At 49.4% G+C, this 25715-nt stretch overlaps 1 protein-coding gene across 3 annotated transcripts in view; it reads left to right on the top strand.

Annotated features, from left to right (window-relative positions):
• FLI1 (Fli-1 proto-oncogene, ETS transcription factor) overlaps positions 1-25715 on the top strand; it is a 107763-nt gene that overhangs the window by 74625 nt on the left and 7423 nt on the right. For all 3 annotated transcript variants that reach the window (XM_012772290.3, XM_076002687.1, XM_076002686.1), the window contains one exon: positions 5940-6005. In XM_012772290.3, coding sequence (XP_012627744.1) covers positions 5940-6005 — 66 coding nt within the window. The remainder of the gene's footprint in view (positions 1-5939; positions 6006-25715) is intronic.

The following is a 25715-nucleotide window of genomic DNA, read 5'->3' as shown; positions in this document are numbered from 1 at the left end:
TGCATGTCTGCCTGCAAAAGCAAAAATAAATAGTTGTATGAAGAAAAAGAAAAGAAAAGATGGCCCAACATAGTACCGTGACACCCTTTTGAGGACCCTAGACTTAAATGACCCACTGTCAGGGGAGAGACTTTTCAAGCCATCCTTGTCTTGGGTTGGTGTCTAGGGTGGGGCTCCTGGTGCTGGGTGGCGGCTGGTTGCTGAGCACCTGCAGGAGGCCTGTGCTGGGGACTGTCCCTGCTGTCTCTGCTCTCTGGATTTCTGGGAAATCCCTAATGCTGACCAACTTAAATGTTCTTAGAGCCTTCTCTCTTTATTGTTTTTCCGGACTGACTTCCAGGGGATGTTTTGTGCTAGGAGGGAGGCCGGTGCTTGGGGAACGTGTTGAAGCAGCCACGTGGAGGCCAGGGGAAGGGTGCTGCTTCTGTGTGCTCTGTCATCTGGTCCTTGTGTTGGAGGCAGGTGGGGTCCAACATTTCCACTTTGGCAGGAGGTGGAAGGGAAATGGCTGAGATCCTCAACACAGACGGAGGAAGCCCTGTGGGGCGAAGGGAAGTCCAGAGGGGAGAATTGGGGACCTGAGCCAATCCTGTCAGGAGACTCCAAATTGGTGGCGCTTCTCTGATCAAGTCTTTGTGGACCTTAATAGAAAGTCTAGAAAAAGGGAAACCTTGTCAGATAAGACATTTTGCCATCAAATTTACCCTTTCCCAAAAGGAGCTTGACTGTTTATTCTGGTTGTCTGGGAGGGGAGAGATAGTCTTAAACTTTAAATGCTAAATTTTAAATTTGAGAATGTATTTTCCAGGGTGGAGAAGAAATAGCAATGCCCTAAGCCACTGTAGACCCTGTCTAATGGGCTGGCCCGCTAGGACTCATCCAGCCTGCCTGGAGGCACTAGCTCTCCATGCTGGGGCATCCAGCTGTGCCAGACAGAGTGGCTGTGTGACACCACCACCCTTGAAACCCAAGGGTCTGGCCGGAGTGCCCGCAGCCCTTGGGGGTCATTCTGAGGTCTCCTGGGGAACACCAGGGCTCAGGCAGGCCTCCGCCCAGGTGCCGTTCACCTTACATAAAAGGCCGCCCCCTTGTGGACGTCTACTTGTAATTCCCATTGGAAAGCCCAAACTACTGAGGCCCAAGAGAGCTTCAGAAATTGGTTCAAAGGCTTACAGCCGATGGAGAGCACCTGGTGTCTGACACTCAGGCCTCTTCAGTCCCGGCCTGCAGCCCAGGCCCCAGCTTCATGCTGCTGCTCTGTCTCCCCATCCCTGGGACAGCAGCAAGCTGGCCTCTTGTGTCTCCCTTGTCTCCCCTGCTGACTTCAGAGTCAGCCTCGCTCCCCTGGGGCTTCCACCTCGAGGGCCAGGCCACTTTCCCATTTTTACCATACCAAGAGATAAATGCTTTCTGAAAACAGTCCTGTGGCCTTCTGGAATGAGGCCAATTAAGCCAAACCTATTACCACACTAACCCCGCCCGTCCTTCTCTGGACCTGACTGGCAGCCCTGGTCCACAGCCCGTTTGGCAGGGGCTGCATTTACAGTCGCGGGCCAAGACTGGAACCTGGACCTCAAAGGAAGTGAGGGCTGTCTGTCCCCAGCTGGCAGTTCAGGCTCCAGGCCACTGGGGGGAGTTTGGGGGTGTCTGGGAGCCCAGCAGGTCCAGGTGGGGGTGGTCAGAGGCAGAAGGAAAATGTCTCTCTGGGTCTGACCTGGGAAAAACACTAAGAAACTTCATTTTCGAATAGTGGCTACTCAAGAGAATGAAAGATATTGTGTGACAAGGAGACCACAGAAAAGGTATCTATCTTGAGTCCCATATTTAATTTAAACTTAATGGAAAACACATTTTGCATTTTGTGGCCTTCACACCTGCAGCTTGAGGGGACGGCTCTGGTCAATTATGCAGGTGGAGCGTTAGCCCTTCCAGGCCTGCTTGACCAGAGGAGAACAGAAGCCAGCAGGGCCAAAGGCCAGCTTGCCCTGGACCCGGTAGTCAGGCCAGTCTTGCTGCTGAAAGAGCACAGAGAGCCCTGGCCCTGCCCCCATGCCCTGCACTCGGCCACTCGGCCAGGGCCATCCTGGGCCATCGACGCAGTGGCACAGCGGCGAGAAAAGGGAGACCCAGATTCAGCAGGCCGGCTGTGAGGGGCGCCAGGGATCCCACGGTCACAGCCAGGCAGCAGACAAAAGCTTGGCACTGCGACCCGTGTCTCCCTGGCCCCAGGTGTCCCAGGTGAAAAGCAGGTTAGGTTGAGGGAACGTTGCACGGAAGAAAGGCTGAGTACCGGCTCATCCCGCCTCCCTTCAGCTCCCAGTACTGTATCCATCGACGGATGGGCTCGAAAGTGGAAAATGATTTTTCCCTCATGTTTCCACTTTGGGAAGGCCATTCCAATCCTCCACAACAGCCACTTCATGCTTTTCAGAGCAAAAAGCACCCCAAATAAATAGATATACATAGATGTGCGCACGTATGTATACATACATGCATACAAACATACATACATAAATAACCAAGTGAACAAATGTTTTAAGTGAAGTGTAACAGAGAAGTGCACAAATCACAAGTGCAGAACTCAAGGAATGATCACAAAGAGAATCCACTCACTCATGTAAGTACCACCAGGCCCAGGAGCAGAAGAGAAGCCCCCTACGCCCTCTCTCCATCGCACCACCCCTTCCTTCCCAAAGGTAACCGCCACCCTGCCTGCACAACCCCACGGGGGAGTGTCGCCTGTTTCTTTGAGTTAGCCTGGAGGCTCAGTGCCTGGCGGGCTGAAGACAGCTTTTGTGGATAGACCAGGGGCTCCTGCCTCCAGTGCTCGCTGGCTGTGTGATCCCCGGCAAACGATATGACTTTGCTGAATGTCAGGCTTCTCATCTATAATGGGGATAACATGGTACCGGCCTTGCAAGGCTCAAGCAAGGATTAAGTGCGAGACTAGAGAGAGAGTCTGGCGCATCGTGTGTGCTGCTCCCCGCGCAGCACGCGTGCTCTGCCGGGCTGGCGTCAGGGAGGACTAGGAGCTTGCAGCACGGTAAGCCCGTGCGGAACCAGCCCAGAACGAGCCTGGAAGCCGGAAGAAGCGATCGGAAGACACAGAGCAGAAGGACGGGCTCCAGGGAGGAACCGCCTGCACCAGAACACATCCTCTTAGGGAAAGAGTGTGCTGTGCTGTCCTCTGGAGCCTGAGGGACTAGTTAAATAAAAATCAGAGAAAAGAAAGGGAATGTGGGTCCCTTGGGAAAGAGGCCGATGCCCCTAGCCGGCCCTTCCTCGGGGAAGGACGCCTTTCCTTCTAGGAGTGAAACCTGAACCAAGAACAGTCTTAAGGGCAAAATCCTTTTCCTAGGTTGCCATGAAATATGTATTTCATGCAAGCTTTGGAGAGGTCAAACGACCCTTTCTCTAAGCTTTCTGGGAGTTTCCTGTGGAATTCACATGTGCTCAAAGCAGAACTTTCACGAAGGGAGAAATTTAATAAATGTAGTTTATCTGAGCTCCGTGCTCTTGGCTAAATCTGCTGGAAGCTCGAGCGGTTTGCTCCTCAGAGCCACCGTTTTTCTTTATTTGCTCCAGCAGGGAGGTTGCAGCCTGAGGGGGAGGACGCAGGGCCAGCGGCCAGCATTCTTCAGTTTGCTCAGGGATGTGTCTGCATCCCCTTGGAACGTTTGGTCCATTTCTTAACCTCCTTCCAGTCATGGAGGATTACTTCTTATTGCAGCACAACCCATTCATAATTTCCATTCCAGAGGGCAAGATGGACACTCAGCAAATTCTCATATAAAGGGGTTTACTATATGTGACTTTGGTGTCTCTGAGAGAGGTATAAAAAGAGTAATGACAATGTAATAGTTAGCACTTATTGAACACTTCTTATGATCCAGGGTCAGCTCTGAGCACTTCACATGCGTTATTTTATTTAGTCTGCACAACCACCATATTAGATAGGTACTATTACTAGCCCATTTTACAGATGAGGAAGCTGTGGCTCAGATAGAGGAGGCATATTGCTGGAGGTCACAAAGCTAGTCAGCGCTAAGAGGCAGGTCTAATCTTGAACTCTCATTTGCATAATAACATAGAGCCATGTGTCTCTTAATGACGGGGATAGGCTTTGCTGTGCAAGCATGCAGGAGTGTCCTGGAGTGTGCCCACACAACCCTAAACATACAGCCTGCTGCACACCTCAGCTGTGTGGCGCAGCCTGTCCCTCCCATGATACAGACCTGTACAGCATGTCACTGCACTGAATGCACAGGCAGTTGTAACATGATGGTAACTATTTGTGTATCTAAACATAAACAAAGTTGCAGTGAAATTGTGGTATAATAATTTTATGGGACCACCCATCAGGTACGCAGTCTGTCATTCCTCAAAACATCATTATTCAGTACATGACTATTAAAATGAACTTGTCCCAGCCTTTGTCATTGATATTCTTGAAAATGGACTGACCAAATGGAGTTGGTTCTAGGATATCACATTCACGTGACTGTCTCACTTCTAAAATGGTATCTGCGCAGTCACACTTTGGCATATAGCAGTCTCAATGTCACCCCCACCCCACTCCTTGTTTTTGTCTGGACTGTTTCCAAACTAGAAGTAACAGTCATGTTCTAGGCACTTGGAAGATTCTTATAAAATTCTCCTCCTCATCGTCTGGTCTGGTAGCACACACATTTTCTCTGAGGCACTCGACCAAACGCCCCAGCTGGGCGAGGCAGCAGCTCCACTTCTGCACCCCTTCCATGACTGAGACTGAAACAGGAGTGTCTCGACAGCCCGTGCCCAGCCCAGCACCAAGGCAGCCCGCTTGGCCACGGGGAACAAGGGAAAGAGTTGTTTAGAAAAATCTTCTTAGCCTCAAGCACGCGCATGTGCTGAGCTGCTGGTGTCTTTTGTAAAAGCGACTCCTGGCTCTGGTTTTGATGGCTTTTTAAGATTTCCCCAGGAGAATCTCAAGGAGAAATGCAAAAATGTCTGAATTTTATAAAATAAAACTCTTGAATTCACTTTAAACAAAGGAACAACACTAGTTTTAGGAAAGAAGGAAGAATTTGTTTTATTTGCAACAAAAATATTTATCTCTTCAAGATGCCCAGACTAGTGCCTGGCACAGAGTAGGTATGCACTGAAGTTGTATTTTAAGCATTTGGGATGACAGAAATTCAATGCATTGCTCCTCATGCTTAGTTGTGTTCTCGTAGACACAGGCAAAGGGAGGCAAAAGTTCCTATTTGGAATACTATCCCCCAGCTCCTTCCCAACGCCCCTCCATGCAAGGAGCATCCACCGCCTCACCCTGCCTGTCAAGGGGCCCGCACGCACATGAACCCACAGATGCCAGAGCAGGGAGCAATGGTACTCGCTTCTCCGCCAGGGTGTGGCAAACTACACGCTGCAGCCCAAATGTGGCCCATGGACAGGACAAAACAAGAACTAAGAAGAATGTGCAACAGAGACAGCAGTTAGCCTATAAAGCCTAAAATATTTACTATCTGGTCTTACAGAAAAAGTTTGCCAACCTCTGCTCTAGCTCAGGAAAGAATCAAAATGGAGACTTGTCCAGGCCCATGATGACCTGTGGTCACATGGTGAGTCGGTGGCAGGATAGGACAGACACGGGTGTACTGATTCGCAGTCCTGGGTTCCCACCATGGCATGGAGCCAGCGGGCACTTGAGGACTGTAAACTGGCGGTGTGGCCTGTTTCCCTGAGGAACCTTCTGTCCTGACTTACTCTCTGCAACTCCAGGGGGCGCTTTCTGGCCCGCAGGATTGGCTCCAAGCAAATGGCTTCCATTGACTTCTTTCTCTCCAGGAGTCCCCTGTCCCTCTTTTCTCCTCACTCCCACTCCTTCCTCAGGCCATCTCCTGCTCTTGCTCTCAGGAGAATGTTTCGGTTCTAACCTGTTTTTGCTTGCTTCCCAGGTTCACTGCTGGCCTATAATACAACCTCCCACACAGACCAGTCCTCACGACTGAGTGTCAAAGAAGGTGAGTCTGTTCTGTCATACGCTTCAAAGTTTCTTTTGTCCCAGACATGGCGTGAACACAGTCCCACACTGGAAAGCCCGGCGTGGGCCACTTCAGGTCTCTGCACCAGCTTCCCTGTTCCGCTCAATTTTTCTAGCATACAAGAAGCCAAAGTTTTTATCACTTGTGCTACCAGTTGCCAAAATGCAACAAATGAGGTTTTAAGGTATCTTGTAATATCATAAAGATATAACTTGAAGTTGTTACTGTGTGAAAGGAAAACTATTGCTCTTAGAATGAAATGGATACTGCTTACTTTCAAAGCTTAAAGTGGGTGTTTCTCTGTTGAAGATAATGAAATGAAGATTTCAAGGATTCTAGCATGATTCTAGCAAAGAAACCTCTGAAGGTTTCTTTCTAACAAAGTTTAGCAATGTCAATTGCTTTTGTAAAGTGGTGGTTTGAGGATTTTGTCTGGTCTGGTTTAGTTTGGTCTTTTTCAGAGAGAAAGAAAACTGCCTCAACAAATGGTTTTGCTAGTGAAGACCTTAGCAAACACCACAATAGCATTTTTCAGCTTCTTTATTTATGAAACAACATTAATCCAGACACGGTGTTAGGTTTCACATCTAAACAAGTGAATAATTCATGGTACCTGGGTTATGGGAGAAGAAATGCAAACAAATAATTATTAGGAACTAGAGAGAGAATGAAATAGTTTTCCCATGGCAAAAGAAAAGCCCCTGGAGGAAGAAACTTCTAAGTCGGAGCTTGCAGAACGACAGGAGTGTGGCCGGTGCTCTCCTCCTTGGCTCTCTCCTGCCTCGTTTCTTTCTTTAACTCACTCCTGCCATAACATAGAAGGAAGGCACTTTCAGTATTGGTTGCATGTATGTAGCCCAGCATAGCGTTTCAGAGGGACATAAGGCTTTTCTAAGGAAAGAGACCATTTGGTTCAAAATCCTCGTTGTGTATGGACACTCAAAGACACTGGCTGGGTGTCTTGCCCAAGGTTACACCTTTGATCACATAGGACTTCATGTTTCTGTTAACAGTTGATGATTTGATAATGACTAGAACAGTGAGTGGAAGAAATATGCAACATAATGAATCTGTGTTTAAACTTTCATGTCATTATTTGCTTCCTTCTCCCCATCCCACCCTGAGCCAGTCCTGTTTCTACTACTGCTTTTCCTTCCTAATTCAGATGTACTGAATTTTGCCATGAAAAATGAGGTTATATTGATTCATTCCATGTTCTGAGCCGTATTTACTTGATGACCTATTTTAACATCACGTTGCAGATGTCTGTAAGAGAGAAAATATATGTGAGTGGCAAATGTGTTAGAGTGAAGGTCAAGGCACCTTCGGCTTACTTTGGGAAAATCACTTCATGCCCTGAACCTCGGTTTCCTTCAGACAAAGGGGGTGGACCACATCAGGAACAGTCAAGCCTGACCCTGGAGCTTGGGGCCTCTAAGGAGATGCTCCTGGAGCCGCAGTGGGAGGGCCCAGCCCCATCGGAGCCACTGTGCTTTGAGTCGCTCCACACATTGAGTTCCGTCTCATTTGCAGATAGGGATCCATTTCTTGGAAGGAAGGAAAAGAGGGAGAAAGGGAAGGAACAACTGGATGGAGAGATGGAAGAAGGTAGGAAGGGGGGAGGGAGGGAGGGAGGAAGGAACCCTCAGTCTCTGAGCTGCTGAACTAGGATACTGACAAGTTCTTCCAATTCTCCAGGCTGCAGGCTGCTAACAACACTAGAATTAGCCAGTGAGCTCTGAGGCAGAGCCAATGAAAGAGTTTCTCATATTGGGCTTAAAATATAAGTTTTAGTTTAGAAACTGGTTTGCCCAAGTTGAAATGTGATACTAACCAACTCCCCCCTCCCTCCCCCACTGGTCTCAGTGCTCGGCCTGCCAGGCTGTATTACTGCCTCGCCTCCCCTGGGCCCTTTGTGTTTGGGGAGCGCACATTTGTCGTGCTGCTGGCTTATTCAGGCCTATTGGAGGCGCAGCTTGCTCGTGCTGGGTAGCAGCGCCTCTTCTGAAATGAATTGACTGCAGCATCCAGGCGCACACCCATTCAGGTGGTGCTGGGCATTTATCTCCCCACATCAGCCCCGGCCTCCAGAGATGATGAAGTCTGCGTTTTGCAGGTGCATCTTTTGTCCCCAGGAAAGCTCCCCACTTGAGCCGCCTTGCCTCCCCTGCGCCTCCCCTTGTGAGTGGTCTGAATCTGTCTGAACAACCCACCATGCCACAAAACAAAGTACATTAGCAAGACAAAGCTACCGCTGTCTCTGCCTCCCTCTCATGCCCTCCCAACCTCTCGCTCTCCTGCTCTGCTCTAATAGATATCTATTAGCTATTAGAAGACATCATGCGACCTTGACTCCATCTTCTTTGAATAAGACACACGCAGCCCAGAGTTCATCAAGAGTACCAGAGCTCTGTGTGTGTGTGTGTGTGTGTGTGTGTGTGTGTGTGTGTGTATGCATGTGCACTCCACAAAGGGCAGGTGCTGGCACCAAGCACAAAGGGAAGAAGTCGAGGAGATGCTGTCTATTAATGGCTCTTCAGAGCACTTATCAAATTAGAATGCCTTTTTACTTTAAAATGGCATAATCACTCTTCTAGCTCATTTCTTGAAAATCACTGCAATCTCCAAGGGTTATTTGTGCCAAGGAAGTAAGACTAGATTTTTAAAATTAATCTATAACAATCTTTAAGCTCCCTTAAATGAAATATTCTGTGGACAGGGATTGGACCCAGCTGGAGCAGTTAGTTGTGCTCTCCCTACCTTTAGTTATCAAAGCTAATGCACTTAAAAAATGAATCAGGACAGAAGCTTTTGTTGTCCATTTACAATAGCAGCCGTGACTGTCATCTCTACAGAGTTTTAGAAGACATCAGACACTTTCAGAGGCTTTGCTTTTGAGCCTTGCAGCGTCCCTTTGAGGTAGATATTATTATCTCCGTCTTGCAGACGAAGAAAGTGAGGCTCGGTAATAGTGAGTGACCCACTGAAGGGCACCCAGCTGTTCATGGCAGAGCAGGGACTCAAGCTCAGGTCAGAGGACTGGACAGCCCTGCTCCAGGTGGTCTTCCTGCAAGTGCAGCTTTTCCCTCCAGCCACTTCTCACAGAAGCGGTGCACAGCCTAAAGGTAATGTGGGCACAGATCTGAATTCTTTGCATTATTTTTTTTTCTGCTCCTGCAGTCTTCCCACTATCAGCTCCATTGACCTCCCTAAACTAATTCTCTTTTCCAAGAGGAACCCATACACAGTCTTTGCTTGGCACCACCCCCCGTCCTAACCACACAGAGGATCACCTGCAGAGCTTTTTAAAATACTGATGCCCTAGGACAAACATCGTATGACTCCACTCATTTAAAATAATTAAGGCAGTCAGATTTGTAGAGACGGAAGTAGAACGGTGGTTACCGGGGTAGGAAATGGAAATGGGCAGTTATTATTTAATGGTTCTAGAGTTTCAGTTTAGGAAGATGAGGAAGTTCTGGAGATAGATGGTGGTGACTTGCACAGCAATGTGAATGCACTTGATGCCACTGAACTTTACACTTAAAATGATTAAAATGGTAAATTTTATATTGTATATATTCTGCTAAATTTTTTAAATGCAAAAAATTAAAATTAAAAAATGCCAATGCCCAAGTCCCAAGAATGACTCACTTGAACAATTCAGAATCTCCAGGGGTGACTCCTGGGCACTGGGATCTTGTAAAGCTCTCGAGTCTGCTCCTGTAGCCAAGCCGAGCATGCTGGGGAAGCCCGGTCGTAGCACAGAGACAGCTTGAGGAGAGAAAGGGCTGGCTCTGAGCTACCGCAGGCCCGGCCCGGCATCCTGGGAAAGGAAGAGCAGGACCTCCTGTTGCACTGATAAAGGCTTGGAGAAGTGAAGGGAGGTTTTTCCGTCATTGGCATTGATGATTGATTTTATTGATTTATGCCATTATTTTGACAAGGTTAGTGTAGAACTTCACATCTCAGAAATTTCTTAATTATTCCAAACACAGTCCCCTAAAAAGTAGATATGGTGTTGGTAACTTGATTTTACAGGGAGGACACTGGGATTCTAGACGTTAAGTGGCCTTTCTAAGTACACAGGAGTCCTGGAGCCAGGGCTACTGTCTCCCCTCCCCTCCCCTCCTGTCCTCCTGGGCTCAGGTCAGGGCTGCACGTTGTTTTCCTGGGCAAACCCGCCCTAGGGCCTTCCCAGCCATGCGCAGAGCCCAGCAGATCTGTCAGAGCTGCTTTGCATGCCTAAACCCTCATTTCCTTAGTTCCTCCTGCCCAATCTGTTTAAATACCTCTGCCTCTCCAAAAGATGGAGGATATTGAGTTCCTTGTTTATTAACTCCTGGAACTCATCAGCCCGCCAGGGCCCGAGGAGCACTGGGCTTCCAACAGCAGTCTGGGAGCCTCTCAGGACCTGCTGCTGAAACCGAGAGCCCAGCCCCGCTGCAGGCAGAGTGTCTGCTGCAGAATGGCCATGTCCAGCACATGCCTGGCTAATGGATAAAAAGTCTGTCTGCTTACATGCTAATATGGAAAGAGAAGGGAGAAACTACCTTTCTGCATCCTGCCTGGTGCTGACACCGGCTCACAAGAGCCCTGCTTCTCCTAAGCAGATCCCTGCATGGCGGGGCCTGCAGGTAGTAACGACCCCTTCTTTGCAGCCTTTCATTGCTTGCCAAGCACTTTCACAACCCCATGTCTCCTTTGTGCCCAGCCGTTGCCACGAGAGGACAAGGCTGGTGTTATTATTACCCCGTTCTGTATCAGGTGTCCTCAAACTATGGCCCACGGGCCACATGCGGCCCGCCAAGGACATTTATCTGGCCCACCGGGTATTTTTGCCGCTGCTGCCTGTCCTGCTTAGTAGCCGACTGGTCCCGGGCCCACAGTGCACATGTGTGGAATGTGCGCCACACTCTCCAACGGCTCTCCAACGTCTGAGGGACAGTGAACTGTCCCCTTGTTTAAAAAGTTTGAGGACCCCTGCTGTAGATAGTGAACACAAGGCACAGAGAGATTACAAGCTCATTAGGAGTCACCCAGGTCTTTGGGCAGAAAGGGACTTAAATTTGGGTCTTTGGTGTGCTCGCTTGTCCCTCCAGGCTACTTCACGCATTATTATCTCAACTTACTTGATTCAGGCATCTGCCAATACCTTAAACGTTCTTTAACTAATACTCTCAATTTACCTAAGGTGGGCATTGACCTCATATTTCAGCATGATAGCCTATTGATTAAGAACTCAGGCTCTGGACTCAGACTGTGACCTGAACAAGGGACTTACTTTTTTCTGCTTCAGTTTCCCCACAAATAAAAGGAGGATAATTGTAGCGACCCTTCAGGATGATATAACACTCAGAAATCAGCATGTTGTCTGACACACCAATAAGGGCTCATATATAAAAGTTATAATAATAACAGCAAATTATTATTTTAATTTGTTATAGTAAAATTACAATAACACTTAACATTATTCTTGCAAAATAATTCCAATATCTTTGAGGGCTTGCCAGGTGCTGCCGCTGTGCCGAGAGCCGTGAAGGACACTGCCCCACAGATGGGATAGCCACGCTGCGCAGCGCTGCTTAGGGAGGCCTGCCTATAAAATAGTGAGGAATGATATAAAACTGCATGTAATGAAATACAAAAATGCACACTACATACAAGAAGTTCTCTAAGGGTAACAAAAAGAGGAGAAAAAAATCATTAAATGCTAATGTTTGGTTTGGAGAAGTTTGGAGAATATGTTCCCCAAACTCTTCATAGAACAGAAGATGTCTGAGGCCAAAGAAGACATGTGCCCGCTGAAGTCACACAGGGAGCTGAGGGAAAATGTGTAAATGTATCTATGTACTGGCACGTCTTGTAGGTAACTCAGTCCTGAATAGACCTAAGCTCTGGGATTCATGCCTCCCCTAGCCCGCTCATTCCCGAGTGCCCGCGCTCATGGAGAACCCGCTCTCCTAGAACACAGGCAGAGCCTGGGAACAGGATGGACACCCAGCGTCCGTCCCCGGGTTCCAGTCAAACAGACACGTACTCACAAAGAGCTAAACACCGTGCCTTGGAGTCTGGGGCATATGTCACCGAACCTGGCCGTTCTCCCTGCCCTTCTGCCCCCGAGTGTCCTAAAGGCTTGATTGTAGCAGTCAGAGTGGACGACGGGGCCCCAGAGAGATGCCGGCTGGCAGAGTGAGGACGGGCACTGGCCAGAAGGGAAGGAGGCAGGCGCCCGAGAAGCCGGCGTGTTTGCTGGGCACGCGGGGGCTGTGGTACAGGGCCACCGTGTGAGTCTTCAGGTTAGGTTTGGGGGAAGGAGCCTGGTGAGTCTCTGGGAGCAGCCAGGGCCCCGAGTGGCGGTGTGAGCAGGAGAGCCTCGGGCAGGGTTGCGTGGTGGCCTCCTGGAAACTGGGAGCGCAAGTGCAGTGAGATGTTCCACTGTGAGCCAGTAGCTCAGCCACGGAGCTGGGACGGGGCGCTGGCTGCACGGTGATCCGGGCACAGAGCGCGGAGCGCGGGAGTGAGGCCCACGTGAGCAGGTGTGAGCTTGTCACTGTACGAGCCTTCCGGGCTTCCTCAGACTTCTCTGCTTCTAGGTATCCTTGAATTTTTCCTAGCTTAAAAGATGTCTCAAGAAGTTTTATTTTGACGGGTGAACATGTAGGTGAACACAGAACATTTGTTCCTCATGTTATGCACTGTATGTATCACACAATGAGTGAGATGTGTTTCCGAGTACGGTACTCGGGAGCATGGGTGTTTGGCAGCGTTGCACGCTCGTGTGTGTGTGTGTGTGTGTGTGTGCACATGTGCGTGCGTGTACATGTGTGTGTGCATGTGTGTGAGGCCGGCTGAGCCCAGAGCACAGCGTGGACATGAGCTGTGTGTGTGTCGCCTTGTGTAGCGTAGCGTATGGGGGTTTGGTCTGGAACATGTGTACCCTCAGGAAAAGGCTTGTAATACTGTGAGGTAATCTCTTATTATTTTTAGAGAGTGAATAGCATCTCTTATGTAGCAGGTTATGTGGCTGCACAGGCTCCGTGTGTGTCCGAGAGCACACGCTCTAAATTGGAGGGTATGGTGGCCTCACGGGAGAGCCTGTGAAGAACTTTTGTCATCTCATGTTTTTCCTTTGTGATGAAATATCCCTAATCCATCTTTAGCAAAAGCAGGGATGATTGTTGTGTGCGTGTGTGCATGTGCATGCTGTTCCTGTGGTCCAGACACCGGATTTACGATTATAGGGTAGACAGTAGTTTGCGCCCTCCATTTTATTTCTTAAAATTGTTTTCCTTTGAAATTCCAGAGTTAATGTTTTGTCTGCTTTTTATCTGACCCTCTTTGGAGAGTTGCATGGTTTTTTTTCACCAGAAGAGAGAAACATACACACACACATACACACACACACATAGAAAGAGCATGAGACTGAGAGAGAGAGAGAGAGAGAAGGAGGCGGAGAGAGAGCGCTGGAAACAAAGAATCGTTGTCTCTAAACTGTAGCAGGCAGGAAACCCCAATCCCAAGGGAATTTAGCCAGCCAGCCCTGTCCCGGAGTCAGACTCCAGCTCTCTGAATTCAGTTTGACAGCTTGTCTGGGACACTTTCTAAGTAACCATTATCCTTCCTTTCTCCAAGTAAAAGAACTGTTATTTCTTTCCAGGGGTGTGCTGTGTGTATTGCTATTGCACACGTGTGGGTTGAATAGTGACTAGGACACACTTTCTCTAAATTGTTGGAAACAGTTAGCCTGTTTCCTAAGACAAGTGTAAATTTGTTCCAGGATAATGAGGCAGAAGACTTTTGTATGCTGCCTTATTAGAGACAGGTCTATTCCATCAGAGGAGAAATTTTGTTGTGGTGTTGCATATGTACATTTTATTTCTTTGAGGACTCTTTTGAAACATACACAAACAAAAATATCCTCCAGTGGTCATTCTCTTCAGTCTGTGTCGATTAACTGATTGATTGTTTTAAAGAAATGCATCACCACGCATGCACTGTGGAAGGAACTCAGATGTACATGCATGTCCACTGGGAGCCACCAGAGAGGTTGTTCGGGGCACAGGCACGACTAGGGGTGACCCCCTAGAGTTCAAAGAGGACACTGCTTTCCCTGGGAACAGGACCGCACTGGGGTCTCTTCCAATTACTCATTGACTTTGGCACCGTATCATGAGGGACAGTGGGGTCACCACCCACCCTTCTGGTGTGTTTGCATTTGAAGACTGTCCAATTCTTGAAGACTGTGCAGGACTGCTAGAGGCAAGCTTCAAAACTATTTAGATAACCTTGGAGCTCAGAGGTTTGACAGCTTTGCCCATTTAGGTTCTGATGAAGAGAGAGCCTTGTTCCAATATGAACTGATTCCTGTCTAGTCTACCTTCAAACACAAACTAGAATGTTTCCCCATTCTCTCTTTGCCTGGTATGTATCCCCTCCCCCCAGTCCACATTTTGGGGAACCACACTCACCCTTTAAATGCCACCACCTCAGGAGGATCTCATCCATCTCTTCCCTGGGTGCTTGGCTGGTGCCTGCTCTTTTACCAATTCAGCATTCAGCAGATTCTAGCACGACAGTCTTTTGTCTTGCAAGACTTGAAGCACCCTGGAGGTAGGCACCGTTGGGTGGATGGATGAAAATAATAGTCAAAGTGCTTCAAGCAACTCCCCAGGAATTTAGTGTAAAACCAGTCCTTCACGATGTCTCTCATAGTGAGCCTGGTATTTCCAGCAGCCACTGTGGGACTCCATCTTTCTTCTCCATCTTGCCTAATTTCTGCCCTGTGGGACCTCAGGTGACCCCTCTGAAGCTGTTATCAGTCCCATCCCTGTGCAGTGAGGGAGGAGCTCTCAAAGAGCAGGTGTCAAGCACAGGATCCTAGCTCCACCTCACCCTTTGGGTCCACTCGCCACAGGCTACTTCCCTCAGTTTGAACTGCCCTTCAAGGGCTCAGGTCTGTCCCGTGCAGACAGGGCCTGAGGTTACAGCCAATCCAAGAAAAGGTGACATGCAGGGAAAATATGTCTTCTGCTCATTTCAACCTTCCTTTCCTAATTTCTCTCATAATGCCCCCCCCATAACAATAAGAGCTAATATTTATTAAGTACCTACTATGTGCCAGGAAGTTTTCTATTCACTTCACATTTAAGCTTCATAAGACCTTGTTAAGTTGGCACTATGATTGTTCCCATTTTTCAGATTGGTTAATCTGGATCAAAAAGCTAATATACAGCAGGACAGCCCTGCTCCTGCCAGCCCTCCCCACTCAGGCCGCGACCAGGGCTCTACGAATGACTGTTCCTGCCCCATACACCATCTCCCTCCAAAGGCCCATTTCTTCCCGGTAGCTGCTATTGCCTAGTTGTTAAATGGCATGATTAGATCAATTGATTCCTGTTATGGTGCAAAAACTGAGAAGCCTGTTACATGGTTTCACAGATTTTTTTTTTCATTGTTAGGCTGTATAATTTATATAATATTACAGATATCCTTTTGTGTTTAATACTACATTTAAAAGCATATAGGAAAATAAGAGATTTAGAAAAGTAAACATATTGAGTAATACTGTCTATCAATAAGGATTTTTAAAAACTTAATTTAAAAAATGAAAGAAGGGAGTGGATAACAGATCAATAAATCGAGTTGTAAAGTTTCTTAAGTTTACAGTAAGCAATCCTCTGCCCCTGTGAGCTTCCTGGACCCAGGGTTGATTCTCAAGGAGGAGAAAGAAAAGCTCTCCCAATCACTTAGGAAGTATCTCAAAGACACTTGCCAGAATGTTCCAGCCCCTCCCCCATGCTCCCTCGTAGATTCACATGTGCCCTTGGTAGGTGAAGGAGCAGGGAGGACGTTGGAGCTAGCACTGTGTTCTTAGAACAAGCTCCTCCTGTTGCTTCTAAAACGATCTCCCCACACCACCGCACGAGAGCCACGCTCTACTGCAGCACGTGGAGGGGAGACACCTTCCTGCTCCGTGCTCTACTGCAGCACGTGGAGGGGAGACACCTTCCTGCTCCGTGCTCTACTGCAGCACGTGGAGGGGAGACACCTTCCTGCTCCACGCTCTACTCCAGCACGTGGAGGGGAGACACCTTCCTGCTCCGCGTGGCGCCTTCCCCCACTGCCACGCGCTCCTCTGCCCGTCCCTGTGCCAAAGGCACCAGGCCACTGGTGTTCTTCCTGCTGCTCACAAGCTCCCACTTCGGCCTTCTTGCCCTCCTTGGGCTGTCATTGGTCTTTATGCCTCTCAAAGCTGCTCTTGGATGCAGCCTGGAGTAAAGGAACCTGATAGGCCCCATCTGCTCTGCAACGTTAATGATGATGACAATGAACGCATGAGCTCTGCTGCATTTTAATAAAGAAAGTGACTTCCCCCCAAGGAGGAAGAGGGGAGGGTGCACAGTTGTGGGAAAGGCACTGGGGGCCTCCAGAACACCCTTCCAGGTGGATTCAGCCCCAAAACTCCACTCCCAAGGAGGGGCCCCGCACCCATGAGAACTTGGCGGGTAGAGCTCCACCAGCTCACGTGGGCCTTTCGGGATTTGAATTTCTAATTTATCTCCAGACTCTGGGCTATTACTATTTCAGGCCTGCCATCTCTACCAAGTTTCACTTTGACTGGCAACATTGATCCCAGTGTGGTTAACACAGAGAAGACTCAAAATGAAATTGGCCTTGGTTGATGGGGCTCCATTGCCATGGCCATATGGTCTTGGTTTGTAATAGAAACTGAACGTGGTCCCTGTTGGCTGTTTTGAGGAGTGAGGTCCCAAATACTTTGGAAAGAAAAGCGCAGGGCCGCCGTGCGCCAGATGACCTGCTACCTCAACACGAACATTCCAAACTCTTTGTTTTGCCAAATGTGCTGATTTAGAAATTCCACTATAGGGAGTTTATTTGGAGGGCACTGGTAGCTGGAAATTATTTGAAAGAAGCTTGTTTAGTCCTGTGCTCATAAACCAAATTCTTTCTTTCTATCTATCTTCCTGTCCATCTAGAGAGACAGAGACAGAGACAGAAACGGAGACAGGGACAGAGACAGAGAAGTGTCTCCTGTGCCAGACACAGGTGTGAGGTTTGGGGCATCTTCCGGCGAAAAGCCAAAGTGTAGGTAGCAGCATTTGTTATTTTAATATAAAAATCTTTCTTAAGCTCTTTTTATAGCTGTAACAACTCTCTCTCTCTTCAGAGAAGCCATTATCTAAGATAGTAAAGAGCTCATTTCTCATGAAATATCCTTGTGACAGAAGAGAAAGTCTCTGAGCAAGGAATGCTGAGGACAGGAGTGGCTGGTCTTCTCCGATTGCAGGGACTGCTATGACCCCACATGTGAGAGTCAAGAAGTTCAACATGCCTGTTTGATGAGGTTCAAATTCGTGTGTCTGGCATATCTAAAGAGAAAAATGAAAAAATTAAGTGGGACAATTACTTTATCTGTCAAAATTCAACACGTGCTTCAAAGCCTGATTCAAGCCCTACCTGCCTCGAGGCGTTTTTTTCTTGTCTCTAAAGCCCACAGTCTCTCTCTGAGCCCCACCATGATCACAAGCTATTTATGGACCTAACTGCAGGTCACCTTGCAGCCTTTGACTATGAGTTCTGTCCTGTTGTCTTCCTTTCAGCCCTGTCAATATTCAGTAAATATCATTGGCAGCCGATGAATTCACTAGGGACGAAAAAATCTATTCTTTGTTAATCTAATTAAATATTTACTCAGTCCTTCTGCTTCACTAAAGAAAGAACCAGAAGAATTTAGCTTTGGTTGGCATGAGAAGTAGCAACTTCTTAACTCTCATAAATTAACTCTGAAAAAGAATAGCAGCTATAATTCTATAGGACAAAATGTGTAAAGCATTTTCACATACATGATCTCATTTATACTCAAAAAAAACCCTGTGAGGAGTCAGTAGGCTGTTTGCTTTTCCAAACTCTTAAATTTAGGAATAATTATTCCTCCTACACATATACAAGTGTCTACCTTTTACAGTTAGAGTAACTGAAGTTCAGAGAGGTTAAGTCACTTGCCAAAGTTCACATAGCTCATAACTGGTGGAGCTGGGAGGCAAACCAAGGAGTTCTGACCCCAATCCAGATTTATTTCCTTTGCAATGAGCCATTTCCCTGTTTAGAGTGAATTAAAGAGAAATTATGGAATTCCTTCCCATAAAGATCTTTAAGAATCCTTAATAACACCACAAACAATCCTACACTTGATAAGACTTAGATACCACTCTTCCAAAGAGATTAAAATTATTTTTCATATAATTTTGAAGAATCTTTGAGCTTAAAAAGTCTTTGCCCTGTCTGCAAAATAATGACCAGTCCTGCCCAATATCCTGGAGGAGTTAAAAGAAAGGCAGGTTTTATGCTATGAATCATATTTTCAATTTCTATTAAAATTCTTACATAGCCACACATGCTTTCTCTTGGCTTTGGGCCTCCAGGCCTGTGCTAATTTGCATGTCTGGTTTAGATAATGTCTGAGGTCTCTTCCACGCTGAAAAGGAGCCTCTGATTCTATGATATAATAAGTGAGACCACATTCTACCTACGAAGAATTGATGGTTTGTTTTCTCTTAACTACTGTGCTCTGTCCTATGTGTGGATGCAGGCCCCGGGATGCAGGGTTCCTGCCCACCTGCCAGGCTACAGAAGATGGAGCTTCCTTCAGGAGGAGCTCACCTATCCACTTCTCCCACACTGACCTCAAAGACTTATCCTTTCCTATAAACCACTTCAGACTGAGGTCACAAGGCAAATCGTAGGAAGCGCTGGGATTTTAAGTTTCTTGATTTGAATGGCAATCCTAATTCATTGTGAGTCTGAGATCACTGCTTGAGCACTCACCCAGATTCGAAATACACAAAAATTGGTTGACTCTTTAACATACTGGGTTTATCTCACCTTTCACTATCCCTCACCCAAACATTCAAGAGATGCTATCAAACTTTTTAGCTAACTTTGCTGTCCTCCAACATAAAGCAATTCTCACTAAAGAACTAATAAAAAAGAATTGACTTTCCAGAAGGGCTTTGAGATCGATGTAGGGCAATCCAATAACTTTCCAAAAGAAAATTACAGAGCTATATAGATAGAGCTGTTTTCATAATGTTAGGTCAAGTCTTGGATCAGATTGAATATTTTAGGGAGGTCCTTCCACCCCAGGGCTCCCTGCCCGCTCCCTGGCTTGCTGTTCTCCATGGCACTGACCGCCTTCCGGCACACAAGGCGGCTGCTGTTTGTTTGTAATGTAAGCACCACAGACGGGATCTGAGTTCTCAATTAAATTCACTAAGTTGGTGTTGGTGGGGGCAGGAGCTAGCTCTTGAGGGAAACAGAGGTGATTGAGATGTAGCCCCTTTCATCCAAAAGATTGCCGCCTGCCAGGGAGGCGAGCGCACAGGCCCGCGCTGCGGGCGATAAACAGCCTTGACTGCAGAGCCTGGGAAGCAAAGGTGCGCAGCGGGACTGCGGACAGACGCAGGGCTGTCCCCTGTGGCCACGGACAGGGAGGGCAGCCTTGCAGCCAGCATGGCAGCACAAGAGGGCCAGCTCGGGGCTCCCGGTGGGGCAGAGGGGCTGAGCAGAGACTGCTCCTCATTTGTCCTCAAGCCTGGTTACCTAAGCGAGCAGTTATGTTTTCTTTTTCCTACCTGGAATCCTCTTAACCCTGAGGCAGATTTGATGGAAGAAGTATGCAATTTAGTTGCATCTATGTGTCCCAATGTAGGGGGAGGTTTTGGCGAACACCCAATTAATCTAGTCAGTATGAATTGCTTTTCCACATAAGACTGGCCTGAAAATCCCACTTTGAGGTCTTATCAAAATAAATAGGTCCTTTAGACATCTGTATCATTTAAACACAGGGCCCACGTGGGCAAGGTGAAAGAAGGGCCCAGGGTCGGCTGTGGCAGGCTGCGCCCGGCGGACGCGCCACTCAACTCCCCAAGCTTTTCATATTTAAAAGCTGCCCATTTCTCGTGAGCATTTTTCTCACATGTCTTTTTCCCCTTTGCACATAAAATATCTTAAATAGTATCTCCATTATATTCCACGCAGCAGGGCCGGGTCTGAGGCCGAGGAGCCGTTTGGGTTCCAGGACAAGATCCTTGAGTGAGGGAAATCCGATCCAGGGTGTTTTTTCTGTGAGTTCCAAGTTTGGAGAAAGTCCTCCCCGCTACTTGCCTCCTCCTGGCGTCTCAGTGGGAGCCAGGCTACCCTGCTGCTCTTTGGGACAAAAGATGCCATGCAAGCAGGCCGTGGCCCCTGTAGGATGCGTGGGGTGGGGCGAGGACTCACCTGAGCTTCAGGGCCGGCTGGGCAGGAGCTCGGGCACCTGGTGGTCTGGGCAGAAGAGGGTGCCGGGGGAAGCTGGGCCCCATGTCCCCGCAGACCACCCAGAGCCACCATCCCTTTCTGTCTTCTGGGGCAGTTTCTCAAACCAGGGCCCAGGATAATCTACCTTTTCCTTTAAAACAGAGCCACACTTCATTCAGATTTGGGGACCACTGATCAGGAGCGCAGGAGGGAAGCCACCTTCCCCGATGAGCTTTGTGACCTCGCTGCCCCAGATAAACGTGGAGGGGGCGCAGGCAAGACTGAGTAGACTGCATGTATACTGGGCGTATTTTTATCGAGTGCTTATTTAATCCTTATCGCAACCCTATAAAGCATTTGTTAGTGCTTTTCAGAGAAGCAGAACCTGAGGCCCAAATCTGCAGAGCAGCATGACCCAGGCCACGCGGCAGAGTCAATGGCAGGGCTGGGATCTGAACCCAGGGCTAACTGATTCAAATGCCATGTCCAAACTGCCAAATTAACCCCCGGGAAACCGCCAGAGAAAAAGGACACGTTCAGGAGGGCGCCCTAAGCCCTGTGTAAACAACCGTCATTGCTTCGGGGCGAGTTGCCTTTGCGCTGTCTGAAATGGGGGGCCAGGCCAGGCCTGCAGGTCAGACGACAGGGACTCAGTCCCGGTGTGGCCGCTGGCAGGGCTGAGGGCAGGGGCCGCAGCAGAGACCATGGCAGACAGGCGTCTGGTGCTGCGCTTGGGCTGGGAAGGTTCGTGACTAGAGGGAAGCTGCCTGAGCCCGCCTGGCGGCCTCGAAGACTGGCCCTGCTGCAGACACAGGGCCATGGGCACGTGTGGGCCCTGCTGGCAGCCCAGCCGCAGAGACCGCTGCTCACCCGCACGAGCAGCGCCACAGCCTTCCTCTCTCTTGGGAACCCGAGGGCTTTGGGTCCCAGGGCACCGTTATTCGGGCGTTTGTCTTTCATATCCTCACCCTTTCAGGAAAGGGGGCCAGGACCAGCCGGGCTCCGGCTCCCAGAGGCCCCGCCCCGCCCTGCCCGAGCGCAGCGGCCTCGCCGCCTCTCCTGCACGGTCCGCTCCGGAAGCGGCTTCCCACGGCGCACGCGGCCAGGTGCTGCGGCTTCTCGGCAGCAACCACACAGTCAGTGAGAGATTTCAGGGAAACTCACCTTTTCCCACCAAGTCCTTGGGAGCAAGGTTTATGTCGTAGGGATGAAGAGAGAGGCTTTTGTGGGCTGGTGGTGCTGTCGCTGGCCCCCTGGCGGGATTGTGGCAAAGAGGGGTGCGGCATGCTGGCCGGATGCTGGCTGCAGGCGGCAGAGCAGAAAGAAAGATCTTTCCTGAGACGTTTGGCCGTGTTTCTAGAACCAGTTTGAAAGCTTCACACAGTCACTGAGCTCACGCTGGTATGTCTATGAGAGGTCATGTCCAGAAAAAGCTTTCCCCTTCCAGCAGGGACTTTCAGAAACAACATCTCCGTGCTCATATTTCTCCACCCCAGGAGGCTCTCCTGGAATCTAAGAGGCCATTCAGTGTCGAACTCAGCCACGCTGAGCACCGCAGAATGGAGATACTGTGAAGGCTTCATATATGTGAGGCTGGATCGCCCACAATGGCTGGCACTGCCCCGATTCTACAGAACAGGGCTCAGGTCTCTTTGCTTTGGCAAAAGTTGGTCTCTGGACTGCCTGAAACCAGACACTCCGGCGAAGCGCTTTTGGTGACTCCTCTGAAGAGGAACCACAGTAAGATCTGTCCTCTTGGTACTCCATACGCCGGGAGTGTCCGCCTTCACCAAAGTAAAGAGAGTCCGTCAGAACTGGGGTGTGGCTGTCTGCTGGCACAGAGCCAGCGCCTCCACAGGGAGGTCTGGGAGCATCAGCTGGCGCGCTGGTCCCAAAGGCCCCGTTTTGCACGCTGTGCCTCCGGCTGCCGCCCTAAGCTTCTTTCCAGGAGTCGGCTCTCAGGAAGGAGAGCCCACGCGCCCCACTCGGAGGGCCTGGTGCACACTCAGGCTGCTTCTCAAAGCAGGTGCCCTCCCCCCAAGACCTTCCCCGAGTGCTGGCCTGGCCGGCAGCTAGGCCCTGACACAGGTCGGCGTCAGGCCCCAGGAGGGACCGTGTTTGAGCAGGAATGAGAGCCACTGGGCTGGCTCCCTGGTCCAGGATTTTCCATTTGGCATATAGACATATCTCTGTTTGTATGTCAGTACCAGAGCTGACCACACTGCTAAGTTTTCACTTATGTGACTTTTAGTAGGAATAATATGAACCCTCCTTTCCACAATGACATTGTTAAAAACACACAAATAAAATGCAGGCCACTTCAACGAGTAGCGCCTAGTCCTTGGCTTCCCTGCGGGAACAAGCTTGTAGCCTACAACACCTCGTGAGTAGGTGGATTGCAGTCCCTTACACTCAGGGGACAGGGGCTGACAAGTCTGTACTCACCACCCAGACTTAAATCTTAAGCCTGGAGACTGAGTTCAGTGGAGAGCAGGGAGTAGGAACCCTGGGTTCTCTTCAGCCAGCGATGTATTTAATGCTAAACTAAGAATCGTGTGATTTATGGATAGCAAGAGGGAGGAAACACTGGCCCAGTTCATTCATTCATTCAACAAATACTTATGGCCTGCTCCCTCTGGCCAGCCCCGAGCGCTCTGGGTGCTGGGACATGTCAGAGAACGCGAAGAAGGTCTCGGCCCTGCGGCCCTGATGTTCGGGTAGAGAATTGATGATCGATTCGATCAGGTGATCAGTGGAAAAATAAGAAGCAGAGCAGAGAGGGGAGAGGAAGGCAGTGTGGGTGGGAGGCTGGCCGCCCCGTCCTGGCCTGAGTGTTTTCGGGCAGCGGCAACGAGGCTCCCTCACGCATGGCCCGCTGAGCCCGCCTGAGCCGGCTGCGCGCGCCGGGCGCTGGGGTGCTCGCAGGGCTCCCGCCGGTTGCGCACGCGGCCGTGCCGGGCCTCGAGGCAGAATCCCAGACCTAGTTCTGGCCCCAGCTTCTCCATCGTCATTCTTTGTCTTTGGAGCAGGAATTGCTCCAAAAACACTGGTTTTAATTTAAACCTGACATTGAGTAGGTGTCCCCTAGAACCAGAGCCCACAGAAGGCATTTGCAGACTCTGTGGCAAATGGCCAGGCTGTCCTCTGGGGAACTCAGGTGCCAGTGGGGGGATTTTCCATGCAAAGATCTGGGAATGCGAAGGCCCAGGGGAGGGAGCCTGTGGTCGCGAGACTCTGACTCCTCGTTCTGCTCGGACGTGGGCTGAAGACGCCAGCTGCCACACGGCCCGTTGCCGTTTATGGCTCTTTCAGTTTCACGGTGAGAACGCAGGTCAGGCCGATTGCCAGCCGGCCTTTTGTTTCTGTCATTTGCTGTTTCACCCATGGAGGCGCAGAGGGTTGGTTGGGACTTCCAAAGTCCCTTCAGCCGGGCTTCTGCACGAGACAGGCCTGTGGGAGAACTGCCCCACGAAGCTCTGCGTCCCTCCTCGGGCCGGGCACCACAGAGAAGGCGGGGCTGCCATGCCACTGCTCTGCCGGGACACCAGCGTCAAACCTAGACTGGTTCCTTGGAGTCACAGAAAGATCCAGTGATCACGCACCCTCTTTTGGGGAGAGGGAATTCATTCATGCCTTTCGTGACTTTTGCATGCTTGCCCTGTCCCTGGCACTAGAATAAAAGGAAGAAAATGGTGACTATAGCCATGGCCATAATTTGGGCATTAAAAAGAATCGTTCTTCTGAATGGTTACAAGATAGCTTTCAGATAGGATTGAAGCCTTCAGCAGACGAGTGACTGAAAGTAGAAAAATTTTGTAGAAAAATCTGAGACAGATTTTATCGGTGCAATAAGTCAGAAGTCAAGTCAGAACTTAAGACGACATATACTAATTTCTGGAACCTAGTGAATTTTTTTTTTCTTTTTGCTTGAATTTGTCACTGTCAGTTCCACTTTCTGTTCCATTCCTACTAGAATGACCCATCCCCCACACCACCACAAGCTCATTCCCTGCCAAACCTGTCTTCCTGGTGTCACTGTTGCCCTAAACCTCTTTCCCTGCCTGGAACCCCAAGGTCACTTGCTGGGCTGCCACCAACACGATGGTGAACATGCTCTGCTCTGCCTCCTCCTGTCCTTCCTCATCCCTCCAGTCACTCAGCTCCACCCGTGCCTGTCCCTCGACATCACCTTGACATCTCGCCACCTGCTTCTGCCTTGTTCCTGCCTGCCCTGTCCCCCCCTTCTGCAGAGAGCACTCACTCAAGTCACACAGCCCCCAGGTGGCTGCTCCCACTCAGCTCCACCCCTCTTTCCCTCCCTAACCTCCAGTAGCCCTAGGGTCTCGCTGTGCCTTGGCACGGGAGCCGCACTCCTCACCGTCTCGTCTCCTCATATTATTTGCACACAAGCACAGGGAACTCCTTTCCTGTAATTCACATCCACTCTGCGGCCAAGCACACAACAGAGTGCCCAGGCTGGTCCTGGATAAATTACTGGAGGCCTAACCAGCAGCCTCCTCCTGCTCAAAACTTGTTGTGAATCTCACCTTTCCTTTTGCTAATGCCAACATTGCAACACTCTGCAGAAGATGCCCATCAGAGCTTTCGACCTCATTCCAAGCTTTCACACAAGTTGGTTTTTCATTTGTGTGGTTTGTTTTTAAGCAAGAAGAGGAGTCTATTTACAGGAGAAATTGTGCAAGAAAAAAAAGTCAAAAGTAAAAGCAGACGTCTTAAAGGCATTGAGCTTGGTCGCTCTTCCGTCCCGGCTCTGCCCTTCCCATCCACACCCCTCACTTTCTGCTGTGCTTTGCATGCCAATTGCTAAAGACTGTAATTTAAACACTGAACTGGCTTTTCCAGAGGCATGAGGAATGTGCGTCTGCACGTGGGTTTTTCCACAAGAAAACTGTCTTTGCTGCTGGTTCTTCGTAGCCAGAAACAATAAGACCAGACAATGGGACGGGTCCATCCATCTTCCGGGGCCGTATCCTGGTTTGACTGAGGGGCTCCGAAGGGGTCGGAGGGAATGGTTTGCATTTCCCTGGTCAGGCTGTTGTTTGATGAGGTCTGCGCTCCATTTGTTCGGATTGTTTTTCTGGTTTCTTTGCTGTTCATGGAAAGACTTTGAAAGTCATAATTCTGCATCCATAAGCTCTTCTGCTGTTCCTGCTCTATGTCTCAATGGGACTCACACCACCAGAAAGGAAATGAGGGAATTTTCTAGCCAGTTAGTTGAGCAATCTCTGAACACGGGTACGGAGGAGGCATGTGGATCTTTCAAGAAAGACGGGGGAGCACGAAAGTCCAAGTTCGCGCAGTATTCTCAGGACAGTCCAGGAGCGCCTCGCACCATTTCCAGGTGGAAGC

This window comes from Microcebus murinus, chromosome 4 (assembly GCF_040939455.1).
Source record: "Microcebus murinus isolate Inina chromosome 4, M.murinus_Inina_mat1.0, whole genome shotgun sequence".
Lineage (NCBI taxonomy): Eukaryota > Metazoa > Chordata > Mammalia > Primates > Cheirogaleidae > Microcebus > Microcebus murinus.
Note: the sequence above shows the minus strand (reverse complement) of the source record. Positions and strands in the feature narration are given on the sequence as shown.